Raw genomic sequence first — 14,488 nt, forward strand, 5'->3', positions numbered from 1 at the left:
CCGCGGCCGGCGCACCGCGCTGATCCGATGGCAGGAGCCAGGTGCTTCTCCTGGTCTCCCATGGGGTGCAGGGCCCAAGCACTTGGACCATCCTCCACTGCACTCCCGGGCCACAGCAGAGAGCTGGCCTGGAAGAGGGGCAACCGGGACAGAATCCAGCGCCCCGACCGGGACTAGAACCCGGTGTGCCGGCGCCGCAAGGCGGAGGATTAGCCTATTGAGCCATAGCACCGGCATAAATGTACTTTCACTACTAACAAATTCAATTAAGTATTTTCAGGTGATCCTGTTGACTAGCTAGGTTTGAGAAGTAGCTTCACAACACAACATATGCAGAGTTAAGGTTTGGTTTCTGCACACAGATTTACTCTCTGCATGCTTGGAACAATTAGAAAAGACCAGCAGCAGCTTCTTTCCTTTCCACACCAAGCTTATCCTATCCTCACCCTCAAATACAGACTTATGTCTCAGGTAGCAGGTGACAGTCAAAGCACATGGTACTAAGATTATCCTGAATATGAAAATGAGTGAACCACATAGGTAAAGGTTGATAATAAAGACCAAAAGCAGGTATAGTTTAATGTATTTTAATAGCAAACTTACAGGAACAGCACAGAAGACAGACAACATTAAAAACATGTACTTGCATGTAGGACAACTCAGTTAGAAAAGTATAGTGAATGGATGGAATCTACTGTATGATAAAAATGCTACAAACACCATTTAGTTGCCGTCAATAAGAAATTTACTTGTTTTAAAAAAATCCAAATGCTGGCATTGTCCAGAAAAATTTAACAGGTTTATTTATAATTGTTATAAAGTTGAACTGCTGAAACTTGTTCACTGAAACATTTTGACTTGCATTAATGCTTTACGTCCCCGCATTTATATTAAAAATCCACACACAAATGAAAATGGAAAAACTGCCAATACCTGATTTCTGTCCCCTATTTTCCACTCGCAATCATATACTTAGGTACCTTTTGACCCATGGGAAAAAATATCTAACGTTCAGAACTACCAATAACAGGAAGAAGAGAAAAAAAAATTTTTGAGAATGAAATGTTTCCCGTCATAGTGGATTCTTAAGCACGTTCTCCACGTATGCGGCGTGCTAGCTGGATGTCTTTTGGCATAATTGTTACACGTTTGGCATGGATAGCACACAGGTTGGTGTCTTCAAAAAGGCCAACCAGATAGGCCTCGCTTGCCTCCTGCAACCAGAAGGGAGAAAAAGTGATTAATCATCTTATTTTCAACAGTTTAAGACACACGTATGTGAATCACGCTAAATTATCCCAAATATTTAAATTTTAACATCTGTGGGATAAAACTCTGAAGGCAGACTACGAAAAGTCAAAAGCTCAAACCTGTAAATCTTATCCAGTTACACAAGTCAAAGTACTTGAAACCGGCACTGTGGGCGTAAAGCTTCCAATCCAGCTCCCTACTGCTGTGCCTGAGAGCTGAGAAGGATGGCCCAAATGCTTGGGCCTTGGCACCCACCACGTGGGCGACCTGGTAGAAGTCCCTGGCTTTGTCCTGGCCCAGCCCCAGCCGTTGTGGGGCATCTGGGGAGTAAACCAGTGATGGAAGATCTATATCTCTTTCAAACAAAGAGGTTAAAACAACAACAACAAACACACACACACACACCTGGGAGCTTTTAATTTTTCTAGTGTTAATGTATAATTTCTAGTAAACTGAAATGTCTTGAACAAAATAAGCAGTCCACTTTAAGCTCTTCTAACATTATCACGCATATAAATTTATAAATGGAATTGTAGGGCTGTTGCTTTGGCATAGCGGGTAAAACCACCACTATTCCATATGGGCGCCAGTTTGTGTTCCAACTGCTCCACTTCTGATCCTGCTCCCTGCTAATGGCCTGGGAGGGTTGGGGGAGGATGGTCCAGGTATCCGGGGCCCCTGACACCCACATGGGAGAACTGGGTGAGGCTCCTAGCTCCTGACTTCGGTCTGGCCCAGCCCTGGCATTACTGTAATTTGGGGAGTGAACTGGTGGATGGAAGGTCTTTCTCTTGAGCTCTTTCAAATAAATAAATCTCTAAAAATTAAAAAAAAAAAAAAGGAATTGTATCGAATCCAAATACCCTACTCTACCCAGTCTTATTCTGCAACCCACTCACACGCCAATATCCTCTTGAACCTTTGCCTCATCAAGTCGTGCAGTATGGCTGACAACCGGTTTCCATTATATGGTTCCCACTACCTTTCCTTTTACACTTGTTTTATCACAGGTGTACATGTAGGTCCCAAAACATCACAGATCAGTCTCTTTGATACTGTAATCTGGTATTCCTAGATGTGCCCTTGTTCCCTACTAAGACCCTTCCATTTATGTACTTCAGTCTCTAAGAGCGCTCGTTGTCCTCTAGAACTAACACCAGTCCCTTTAGTTTGTCCCATTTGATGATGCGGTTCTTTCAAGGCATCCTCTTACACCTACCAAACACTGCTGGCTGCACGAATCATTCACAAGCACTTGGCATGTTAAGGAAAGCAGAGCTTCCTTTCAAAATGAACAACGCAAATTGTCAGCGTATCTTATGGCAGTATAAACTTTTCAGAAAAGTTAACCATCTATTTCCTCATTTTGAAATAAAGACATTATTTTAAAAAATCCACTTTGGAATCTTTAGGTAAAGACATAGTTAAAGACACACAAAAAACCTGGAGCCATTCAATCCCCATAATGCTATGTAATACACAAGATAACTGGAAGCAATACAGATATGCTTTCTCCAAAAACAAAATTAAAGAACCCCACTGACTTGGCAGTAAAATAACACTGTTGAGATTCTGCTTTAAAAGCACCAACATACTGATTAACTCCAAACCGTTTATATTCTTTCATTCACATTTACACCTTCATGCTTTTTGGCCTTATGACTTTTCTATAAAAATTTGTTCCATTCACATATTACTGCCCCTACATACGTTTTATTATTTATCAATATCTGAGTCTTATTTACCTACGGTTAAGGCCTAGCTCAAACTACCTATCCCATGAAGGACAAAGAAAGCACTCCTCTTGCCCATGTCTCCAATGAGGGTAACCTGGAACCCCTAATTCCTTGGCACTCAACTGACCTTGTAGTGTACCAGCTTTCTTTTAATGCCCTCAAATTATCTGATCAGAGGTCTCATTTCACTCACAATGCCTTGCTCTCAAACCTCCACTATTTGCTAGTATGTTTTAGATCTTACCCCAATTTTTTTAAAAGATTTATTTATTTATTTATTTAAAAGTCAGAGTTACACACACAGAGAGGAGGAGACACAGAAGGGTCCTCCATCTGCTGGTTCACTCCCCAGTTGACCGGAATGGCCGGAGCTGCATGGATCCAAAGCCAAGCCAGGAGCCAGAAGCCTCCCCCAGGTCTCCCAGGCAGGTGCAGGGGCCCATGCAGCTGGGCCATCTTCCACTGTTCTCCCAGGCCACAGCAGAGAGCTGGATTGGAAGTGGAGCAGCCAGGCCTTGAATGGGCACCCATATGGGATGCCGGCACTGCAGGCAGCGGCTTTACCTGCTAGGCCAAGTGCCGGTCCCCACCCTAATTTTAAAATACCTATTCTATGTATTAGTCCCTGTCTCTCTCCCAGAGCTGTCAAAAGCCAAAGTCCTCATTATTCAGGGATTCATTCTCAGGTCAGTCTCAAAGTGTGTAAAGAAGTCTGAACACCACTGCGTTTTATAGCCTACTCTTTATAGAGGTTCACAATGCACAATTGAAACTAGAATTGAAATTCTCCAGGAAACAAGCCAGTTTCATTTTGTTTACTCCAGCACTTTAGGATTATGCAAAAGCAGAGTGCTTTTGTGAAATGCAGCACAAGCTGGTGTGGACAAGCCAACAGGTACCATGGTTCTGAGAGCACAATCTGGGATCATCTGTGGGCTTGTCTGGGATCACTCAGATACGCACATGGCAGCCAGGGCTCTCAGTGATGAACACAGCTTACAAGGGTCCTGTCTGGTCAGCTCTGGAAGGATTCAATACTCAGAGAGGGTCTGACCATAACCCATACATTTCCAGTTCCTCTGCAAATATCCTACAGTGCCTCAAACACTAAGGCTGTACATCCCGAGAATTAAAGTCCACCACATTAATTTAAGACCCAATGAACACAATTTTAAGAGAACAGAAAAAGAAAACACATCTTACAACTAGGGGACAAATTTCCAACACTGAGCCTATTCAATGTCTGACTCTTACCTATTCCAAAACTCCACTGTCTATTTTTAATACAAAGTTACTTTAGTTCAAAGTCTAGACATGACAAAGACTAAGCTCTAGGTCAATACACAATCATGGCAGATGCAAACACCCTCTACCATTCTCACTGTTCTCCACCCTGTAGTGTACAGTAGTCAATACTCCCTCCCTGTTTTTGTTTGTTTTTCATGGTCCAAAAATATTACATGGAAATTCCAGAAATAAAACTCTTAAAACAATGTACTGTAATAAAAATTATACCACTGTTAGTACTGTATCTAACCTATAAACTAAATTTTAGCAAGATATACATAACAGAACAGTATGCGGGTACTTACAAGGATTTCAAATTTTTTGCACTAAAATTTACCTGTTAATTCCATTTTCCCACAACTTTTTTGAAGTACCCTTGTACATGAGATTCAGTACTGAGGGTCCTGGTACTATGCTTCCCATGGTCAAGGGGGAGACTACCATATTAGAAAAGCTGTTAACTGTAAAAACCAAACATGGAACAACTTTTGGAATTCTATTTCTTCCTATCACCCTATTTCCATACCCAAATCCTGTGTATATTGAGAACTAAGGTTTGCATAAAATAAATACAACAAAAAACTTGTAAAAATTCTTTTCAATAAAGGACAGAACTATCTGATGCCAAGAGATCTAGAGGCAGCAGACATGAACATTTTGCTCAAAACCAACACAGCCATGCTCAATAAATATATAACCCGGGAATAGCAACAGTGGAAGTTGACACATACAATTAATCTTAAAGAGTCCACCACCCAAATTATTTAGTAATTTTAATTTACAAGGCTAGTTTACCTACATTTAAGCTAAAAATATGCTGGACTTTTTATAGTGTGGTGTTCTTTAAGCACAACCCCAGCAATAACTAGAAAACCTAATTAGCAGTTTTGTACCAATGTTTGGGAATCTTTTCTCTCTCTAAAATAGAGAAATGGGAACTGAAGATAATTAGCTGTTAAAACAGAAAAAGTTTTAAGTGACAGCATGGGAAGATTTTGGTAGTTGAAATTTCAGTAATTTCAATCCACTGAGAATTTAATGGATTCCTACTCCTGAAATTCACCAATCAAATGAAGTTGAGACTAACCATAGAAACAGCTCGACCAATTATACAGCAGGGTAGAATCCACCTATCAAATCGTTCTCCCATATAAAGCAAAAGCCCGGCACAGCAACAGCAGCCTGGAAAATCCTCCAATGGGTGTGTGCGAATTTTAGACCCTCTCCAAAGAGATTGTTTCAGCTATGCAACGGTGCCTCATAATTTGAACCCCCCCCCCCAATCCTGTGATTCTAATGGAGGTGGTGGTCTTAGTCACATTTCATCAGATACAGGGATATAAAGAATGCCAATACAATATAGATTACCCTAAGCAAGAGACAGTAACAATTACACCCACACACTGAATCAAATACCTTACGCATGGGAATTTCAAGTTTCAATCTTGACATACGCCACAAATACTTCAACCATATAACCACCTCTAGAATGACATTTCTCAAATTCCTGACACTCTGGAGCCAAGATGAAATGCAACATGCTCCCCATTTAAATAAAATTCAAAGTCCCCTTTAGCAAACCACAAATCTTCAAATCCCTGTCCTTTTACATGTTCCGTATCATTTTCAAGCACCATTTGTCCCTCTCATCGATCCAATCCTAACCACCACTCACTTTTACCTTTATGCTTTTACCTTAATGCATCATTCCTTAATGCTGTCTACTCCATGCTAGGCTCTCTCCACCTGCATCTGTCTCTTCAGGTCCAAAGGACATTCGAACTTCCCATGTATACTAGTCATGGCTGTCTGAAACAGTGACTTACAAAACACCATAGACCTCTAGTCTTGTACCATCTTAACATCCCAAAGCATCCATTAAACCCGAGTTGTCTTTTCACATTTGCTTTCAGTGCAATGTTAAAATTTTTAAATGGCATAATGGAATATGCATTAGGCTTTGAAATCAAATGGGTTGAAGTTATGACTCCCATCTACTATACACATGACCTTGAGGAACTTAACTTTCCTTAAGTCTCCTCACCAGTGAACTGACACTGTAAACGACTTCAGATGTGTAGGTAACTAGATTATAGAAAGTGCACTCAGATTCACTGCTGTTCTTGCTATACAGCAGGGACACACACCAAAGTATCACCCCATCCCATTCACCATTTTACTTTACCTGCAAAGCACCAATAGCTGCGCTCTGGAAGCGCAGATCTGTTTTGAAGTCCTGAGCGATTTCTCGCACCAGACGCTGGAAGGGGAGTTTGCGAATCAGAAGCTCAGTGGACTTCTGATAACGTCTGATTTCACGAAGTGCCACAGTACCGGGCCTTTAAGAAATTAACAGGAAAGAAACTGTTACTAAATATGCAAACACCACAGAGGATAAGTGGTCAGCTTTAAAGAAATGCCCAACTTTTTCGAAAAGTAAATCACCCAACTAGTCTTCATCTTCAGGATGAAATTTCACGGGTCCACTTATGATCCAAACATTCAAGTCTACTAAGAGTAACAGTACCCTTAACGTAAACAGCATGGGATTAAGGTACAATCCTGGCATGGAGTTTATCAAAGCCCTATTGATTTGCATTTTAAAACACGGTACAAACAGACATTAGAGCATGGGATGGTATAAATCAAGTTAATAAATAAGGTATGGCCCCCAGGCGCTTCAATTGAGCACCACTCTCATTCCCACCTATATCCTTGACCATCTCAATGAACCCAATGCACTTCACCTAAAAACAACATTGTGGTATTTTGAGTTCCTCAGAATATCTTTACTTTGTCTACTGCTCATATTTCAAGAATAATTTGAATACTCTTGATTGTGTGGTGGTTCATCCACTTTAGAGGCAAATTCCTCGTTGAATACTTTTTAAAAACTCTCAACAAGAAATTTACCTCTAATTCTGACTTTCTGCTTCCACTGTATGGGGTTTTATTTTAGGTGAACTGTGAAATTCGCAGAGGCTACCTAAGTATGGTTAACTTCTGCCCTCTAATGGCACATGCCCTTAACAACACTGCTTAGCATTTCAAAACCAAATGAGCTAATACAGAACGAAAGAAACCAATCAAGCACACGAGGGACAAGGAGTTCACGAAAAACAAAAACCCAATCTTGCTTAAAACAAGGAAGGATAGTCTCAGAAACTGAAAAAGCATTTTACTATTTTTAAAAAGAATTACTAATAGCTAATTCGAGGTTAATCTAGTCCATCAACATTGATGCTCTATTAAGTCCTCTTCTTAGGCCTCTAGGTCAGACCACTGCTTCAAAATCAAACACATTTTCAATAAAACCTAACACTAAATTATTTATTTTTTCTTCAAGCAGCAGCAAATATTAAAAAGGAGAAATCTCAGCTTCCCTAAAGCATAAAGTTTGGCTATTAGCCATCTCTTTGTTAAATTATATGGATATAGCACGAGAGACTTTGTCCAATTTTTCCCTTTAATACCTGTAACGATGAGGTTTCTTCACCCCTCCAGTAGAGGGCGCACTCTTGCGAGCGGCTTTTGTAGCCAGTTGCTTCCTGGGTGCTTTACCACCAGTCGATTTGCGGGCAGTCTGCTTTGTACGAGCCATGGTATAAAGACCTCCTTACTTATCCTACCAGCGTTAAAACAAAACAACAACAACAAAAAGAATAACCATATGCAACTACCAAAGTTTTCCTGCCACTGTCACCTCCCCCCCCGCCAGAATCTGAAAATGATCAGTTTATGTATTTTTTAAAATGTCCGTAATGTTATATAATTGGAAAGGGTGCAGATTTCATCCACCACCCAAATATGACTCCACGAAACAAACTGTAGTACTAGAAAATCGCTAGCATAATACCAATCGCCTCAAAACCAACTGTGAGCGCAAACGGCAAAACAAAAAGACCCCTGAAGCCTTGCATCCAATTTCTCTAATTCAAGTAGAAATTAGAAATGTCTGTAAACATTTGAGCCACAAACAAGTCAAAAGAACCAAGCCACAAACCACAGAAAAGTCGAGTCAAATTACAGGGAAAAAAAGGTTTAAGCCCCCCCCGACCCCCCAAATACGCCTGGCAGTCGATGGACTGCTGTAAATATCTAAAAACATTTTTGGTTTTGCATCTTTAACACTTATGTTACAAAAAGCCGTCTAGAAAACAAGAGGAGCAGCAGCTACCGCCGGCGAGCATTCTACAAAGCAGCTCCTCGCGGCTTCGCAGTGCAATCAAAGGCGCCCCGCACCTGGGCTCTAATTAACGCCCGACACCGCCGACCGGTCCACCCGAGCTCCACAGAAACTTTTGGGTTTGCCTCCTCCGGGCCCCTCGGCACGGGGTCCCCCAGTCTGCCCGCCTCGCTCCCAGCGCCTCGCGCCGCCACCAACTCGGCTCCCAGACCAGAACAAAATGGAAACAATCGCAAAACGTATCCGATTCCCTTCCGAACAGACAAAACACCAAATCGCTCGAAAATACCCCTATCCCCTGCCACGTGCCGCCCTCCAAAATGCAAAAGTTTTTTTTGCATTTCAAATGCATCAAGTTTCCGCTTCTCCAAAAAAGGAAAAAAATGTCCCTCTTTTAAAAATTTTTTCCTCCTTTTTAAAATGGGGAAGAGAGAAACGGGGGAAAAAATATGGTCGGTGACCAGAGAAGAGAGACAAGATGGTGAAGCTTAGCAACAACTGTGGGGAGGCAGCAAAAAACGAGTTACCCCGGGGTGGGAAGCGGCGGCGATTTCCACCCCTTTCCCGCCCGAAAACTGGGGCCCGGGGCCCGGGGGCGGTAGGGGAGAGGCCCGCGCGGGTCGTGGTGAAGGTTTGGGGTCCGGGGAAGGGACGGCGGGCGGGATTTCACCTTAGAAAGAGGAGCAGGAAGCGGTTATCCGGGCCCAGACGTCGAGTTAGGGCAGCTGGTGATTGCTCACAGCTCCAGGGCCCCTCCCCTCTACAGGAAGCGGACACCGGGCCCTCACCAGACACCAGGACTGCCAGGGCCTTGATCTTAGCACCTCCCGGCCTCTGGACAGCGAGTAAACACGCTTGTGTTGATAAACCAAGGGTGGAATTGTTACAGCTGCACACTCTAAGGCCCACCCTGACCCTCTGCCAGTCCCCAGACACATCCGCCCCTGGACAACCTGCCCCTCTCCCCCACCCACCCAGGACTCAGAGCGGCTGCTCGCTGGGGTGCCTCCCTGCCCTGCACAGGCCCTGGGCTCTTGCAGGCCCAGGTTAAGCTGCTGTGCATCCACATGGACACCGCTGGGCTGCTCCACTTCTGACCCAGCTCCCTGGGAAAGCGGCTGAAGACGGTCCCAGTCCTTGGGCCCCTGCACCTACGTGGGAGACCCGACAGAAGCCCCTGGCTCCTGGGTTGGTCTGGCCCAGCCCTGGCTGTTCCAGCCATTTTGGGAGTGAACCAGTAGATGGGAGATCTCTCTCTCTCCTCTTGCTAACTCTGCCTTTCAAATAAATATATAAATAAACAAATAAATAAAGATGTCCCCAGCTCCTCTCTCTGCCCAGCCTGAGCCGCACCACGTGCCCAGAGCCTGGCAGGCGGAGGCGCAGAGCGCCCGGCTCCCTTGCCTCCCTGCCCGCTGCACCTGGCCGGACCTTGGCCGACTGCCGGCGCCCCTGTCTCGGAACGAGGCCCGATCCTCCCGGCCCGCGGAGCTGGGACTGACGCCCGGGACGCGCAGGGAACTTCCCGCTGCCCTGGCTCCACCGTCGGGCGCGGCGCCAAGGCGCGGGCTCCGTCGCGAGGGCGGCCAAGGGCTGCCCGGGTGCCCCTCACGGACTGGGGCGGCCCCTCCGCCTCCCAGAGGCCGTTGGAGGAGGCCGGCGGCAGGCGAAGCCCGGGCGGGCCATGGGGTCGCCCCAGCTCCCACCCGCCTCGAGGACGCCGGCCGGGCGCACGCAGGCCCCGCCGCGTCCACAGACGCCCGCGCGCTGCCCTCGGCGGGGCCGCGGGGCCGGCTCCCCACCGCCCGACCAAGGGAAGCGGGCGCCGCCCGGGGACGCGGGGCCGGGCCGGGCCGGGGGCCACCTTTCTCTCGCGGCCGCGCCCCGGGCAGGCTCCCCGGGCGCGGCACGGAGCGACAGCAGCCACCATTTCCGCTAGGCCGTCTCCGCCCCTCCTCCCCGCCAGGGCCCGGCCGCGAGGCGCCCTCGCTGGTTTCGTACTCCGGGGGTCCAGTTCCACCGAAGCCGGGTGTGGCCACAAGTGTGTGCTCTTCTTTTGCAAAACAAGGGGGCGCAAGGCCTGGCCACCTCCACGCGCGGGGGACTCCAGGCCGCGGTCACCCCACCGGCTCGCCGGCCCCGGGACGCCACGCTCGCGGCGGCCACCAGAGGGCGCCCGGCGCCGTCCCCCCGCCGGCCCTCCCGCGCCCCGGCCCTCGGCGACCCCTCAGAGCGCGGGACCCAGGCCTGGGGCGGCGCCCTCTGGCCCTGGCGGGGCTGCGAGGCGCCGCGGGCGGGGTCGGGACGCGAGCTCGCAGTCCCTGTCCCGGCCCGCGCCCACAGGCCAGCAGCCGGAGAACCGCGTCGGGTCGCTGTGTGCCCTCCTAGTGTCCCGGGTTGCTGCTGTGAGGAGCGAGCGCGCCCACCGGCGCCCTGGGGCGCATGCCGAGGCTCCCCCTGGGGCGGCCGTGGCGGAGGTGGTCACCCCTGGCGGCCCCGCGTGGGGACTTTCCTAGCGCGGGCGGGGATGACGTCATGCCAGCGGCTTTGTTGTTGTTTTAGGAGGCGGGAGCCAGGATCTCCACTTCCTGGTGTACCTGCTCCCCCGGTGCGTGTGCGGCTGTGACTTTGTCACTGCTCCCTTACGCGCCCGGGACTCTGCAGACCCCTGCCCACTGTAGGCTCTGTCCCACCAGAGCGACAAGCTCGCAACGCGCTTCTCCCAGTAGTAAGTTGTAGGCAAATCACCCTGGTAAATAAATACTGGGGAGGGGAGGAGGAGGCAGGGGAAAGGAATCTTTTGTAAAATAAACACTTCCTGGATAAAAGTGGCTGTAGGACCAATGACAGCCACGCCCTCGGCTCACGTGACCTGCCAGGAACCCTGGCTCCCCTTCCTACAGGCACTCCAAGCCTGGTTCTCTCTCATTCCCTCTACATCCACCCCAGCAGGGAGTTGAGACTGTGCCACCTGGCCTAGGGGTCCTGTAGCTGGGCCCCCTTCCTGCCTCAGTTTCCCCTCCTGCAACCCTACCTCCTAGGGTAGGTTGGGTGCTCTCATGGCTCATCTGAAGGGCACCCTCCTGGCCAGTCGTCCCAGGTATGCTGAGCAGGGCTCCAGGGCTGGGACTCTGCCCCAAGGGGTGCTCCTCTGGTCTGTGCTGCCAGGCTCAGGGACTCCCACTCATCCTGTAGCCTCCCCCCCCCCCGTGCCCGTGCCCTTGGCATTGCAGTACTCATTTCCTGAGCAGGGCAGCTCTGGGCACTGGAGGGTGCCATCCTGGGCTCCAGGACTCCATGTGAACCCACATCCGGCCTGCCAGCCCCAGGCCCATCCGCAGTCAAGGACTGGCCGCCCTTCCCTGGCCCTTTGGTGCTGGGCAGGAGACCACCACACACTGGCTGCTTTTACTTCTCCTGAACCTTGTGAATTTTTCTTTAAAGATTTATTTATTTATTTGAAAGTCAGAGTTACACAGAGAGGAGAGGCAGAGAGACAGAGGTCTTCCTCTGATGTGAACCTTGTGAATTTTTCATGCAGCCCGAAAACTGGGCGGACACCCAGGCCACCCCCCTCACCTGAGCAAGAGGCAGAAGTCAGAGCTGGGGTCAGGCTGGGTGCACGTGGCAGAGGGTGACGGTGGGACCCTATGAAGCTGGTGGGGAGGGACTCTGGCCTGAATGAACCACCCGGCTGTCTTCCCCACAGCCCCTCCTGTGCCAATGCCCCAGGCCCCTGCCCCTTGCGGGGACTTGGGCCCACTCAGGGGAGATGGACTACGTCCCCTGTGCCACATGGATGGAAGGCACCTCACGCAGCAGCCTTCATTCAGCATTTTCTATTTATTCTTTTTTTTTTTTTTAAGATTTATTTATTTGAAAGGCAGGATTACAGAGAGGCAGAGAGAGAGGTCTTCCATCTGCTGGTTGACTCCCCAAATGGTTGCAATGGCTAGAGCTGTGCCAATCTGAAGCCAGGAGCCAGGTGCTTCTTCTCGGTCTCCCACGTGGGTGCAGGAGCCCAAGGATTTGGACCATCCTCTCTTGCTTTCCCAGCCCATAGCAGAGAACTGGATTAGAAGTGGAGCAGCTGGGACTCAAACAAGCACCCCATTTTCTGTCCATTCCTCCTTCATTGGCCTACCCACAGCTCCTGCCACTTCTCTGGAATGGGGCTCTCCAGCTGGGGAGAGGGGACAGGAAGACACTTGTCCAACTCCTAATACTGGGTAAGGACCGCTGGCCTCACAAGCCAGCAACTGTGTGGTCTGGGGCCAGTCACTCAACCTCTCTGAGACAGTTTCCTCATCTAGAAGTGGGTCATGGGTGCCTAGTGCCTAGTGCAGAGACCTCCACTGTGAGTCTTTTTTTTTTTTTTTTTTTTTTTTTTTTTTTTTTTTTGGAGAGTTACAGAGAGAAAGGAGAGAGAGAGGGAGAAATCGTCATCCGCTGGTTCGCACTGGAGCTGGGTCAGGCTGAAGTCAGGAGCTTTCTCCAGATCTCCTATGTGGGTGCAGGGGCCCGAGCACTTGGGCTATCCCCCACTGCTTTCCCAGACACATTAGCAGGGAGCAGGGTCAGAAGTGAAGCAGCAGGGGCTCGAACCAGTGCCCATGTGGGATGCCAGGCGCTGCAGATGGCAGCTTAACCTGCTGCGCCACGGCCCCGACCCCACTGCTTCGAGTCTTGACCATGAAGCCATGAGGAGTTCCAGGGGATCTCTATATGGTCACACCAGAAAGTTAGAGCCTGGGGCTCTAGGGGTCCTAGGGGCTGAGACATGGCCTAGACCCTCCTCCCTGGCACCGCTGGGCCTCTGTCATCTCCCCTCACCCACTGGGGGCTCCTCCCTGCTGTCAGTTTGTAGTTGGTAGAACACGGAGGACCACTGAGGACTCTGATCTGGGACAGGGGCAGGTATCCCAAGTGCCATCCACATCAGGACACCCCATCTGTGTCCTGACTCTGCCACTCGCCCTGTGTGACCTCCTCCAGGGAGCTTCAGCCCAGCGCATGCGGGCCTGGGGGACAACGTCTCTCAGCCTCCCTGTGGGCAGCCGTGGGGACAGTGGCGGGGGAAGATGATGTGGGTTATACTTTATCCAGACACGCCTCTGCCCCCGGAAAAGGCCCTTTCACACTCACACAGAGAGGGCCAAACTGGCCTTGGACCTCCCACCCATGCAGGAGCCGGGGCCCCTGGCCTCAGGAATCTGCCTGGCTTCTGCCCTCCCCTGCTCCACTCAGTGGGCAGTGGGCCCTACCCCTGCAGCTGTAATCCCCTGGATGAACCTAGACAGCGCCCACCCCATCACTTGAGTGGGCAGCACAGGGGCAGCTGTGTGGCTCACTTCACCCTCCCCCTGGGCGTCCTCAGCATTGGTCCTGCTTCTGCCAAGGTCGGGGGCTTCTTTAATGAGCCGTGGAGATGTGCTCCCTTCAGAAGCACATACACTAAAATGAGCCTTTGAGCTGATGCTGCAGCTCCCACCCACCCCTGGTGGGAGAGTCCTGGCCCAGCTTCCCTCCCTGACCTGCTTCCCACAAATAACAAGAGACCCTGGCCCCCAGGGCACAAGTGGCATTTGCTCCCCCTGCAAATGGCAAAACAGGCACCCTTGCCCCCGGCTTCCGCAGTCCACCAACACCTGTCCCCTCTGGGTACTGTTAGCTCCACTCCTCTCCCAGGCTCTTAGCCCAGCTCTGGCCTTGGCTGTCACTGTCATCTGCACCCATCAAGCCAGAGCCCAGAAGGAAGTCCCGCCTCCAGGGCAGAGGCAGGAGGTGCTCCAGGCAGGTGGCCCCATCCCACTCCCTGCAGGGAAGTGTTTGCTGCATTCCTGGGAGCTGAGCCCTTCCAGCTGGATCCCAGAACTGCGTCTGTCTCCACAGATGGCAGCCAGGGCACTGGGGTCAGGGAAGGGAAGGCTTTGTCCCTGAATGCCCTTTTAAGCCTTTTAAATATTGTGTGATGTGAATATGTCACCTACCCAACAAGTACAGGAATAAAGTATTTATAAAAAAAGAG

At 49.5% G+C, this 14,488-nt stretch overlaps 1 protein-coding gene across 9 annotated transcripts; it reads right to left on the reverse strand.

Annotated features, from left to right (window-relative positions):
- Positions 1 to 571: 571 nt before the first annotated feature.
- On the reverse strand, positions 572 to 10,644 carry LOC100346558 (histone H3.3A). 9 transcript variants are annotated; one of them, XM_070055395.1, is made up of 5 exons: positions 10,462 to 10,639; positions 9,131 to 9,314; positions 7,748 to 7,899; positions 6,460 to 6,613; positions 572 to 1,214 (listed from the first exon to the last, which is right to left on the reverse strand). In XM_070055395.1, exons 3-5 carry the CDS (start codon positions 7,873 to 7,875, stop codon positions 1,086 to 1,088), a joined length of 411 nt encoding a protein of 136 aa, XP_069911496.1. In that variant the 5' UTR covers positions 7,876 to 7,899; positions 9,131 to 9,314; positions 10,462 to 10,639; the 3' UTR covers positions 572 to 1,085. The 9 variants fall into 9 exon arrangements, with proteins under 9 accessions (XP_069911496.1, XP_069911494.1, XP_069911498.1 ...); XM_070055393.1 differs by having other exon boundaries at positions 9,131 to 9,294; positions 10,462 to 10,633; XM_070055397.1 differs by lacking the exon at positions 10,462 to 10,639 and adding an exon at positions 10,325 to 10,406 and having other exon boundaries at positions 9,131 to 9,294.
- Between the last annotated feature and the right edge of the window lie 3,844 nt (positions 10,645 to 14,488).

This window comes from Oryctolagus cuniculus, chromosome 13, assembly GCF_964237555.1.
Source record: "Oryctolagus cuniculus chromosome 13, mOryCun1.1, whole genome shotgun sequence".
NCBI classification, from domain to species: Eukaryota; Metazoa; Chordata; class Mammalia; order Lagomorpha; family Leporidae; genus Oryctolagus; species Oryctolagus cuniculus.

Coding starts and splice junctions, on each gene's coding strand:
- LOC100346558 (XM_051821392.2), bottom strand. CDS start 7,875: ATGGCTCGTACAAAGCAGACTGCCCGCAAATCGACTGGTGGTAAAGCA. Junction 6,614..7,747: donor AAGAAACCTCATCGTTACAG/GTATTAAAGGGA, acceptor AATTTCTTAAAG/GCCCGGTACTGTGGCACTTC. Junction 1,215..6,459: donor CAGCTATTGGTGCTTTGCAG/GTAAAGTAAAAT, acceptor TTCTGGTTGCAG/GAGGCAAGCGAGGCCTATCT.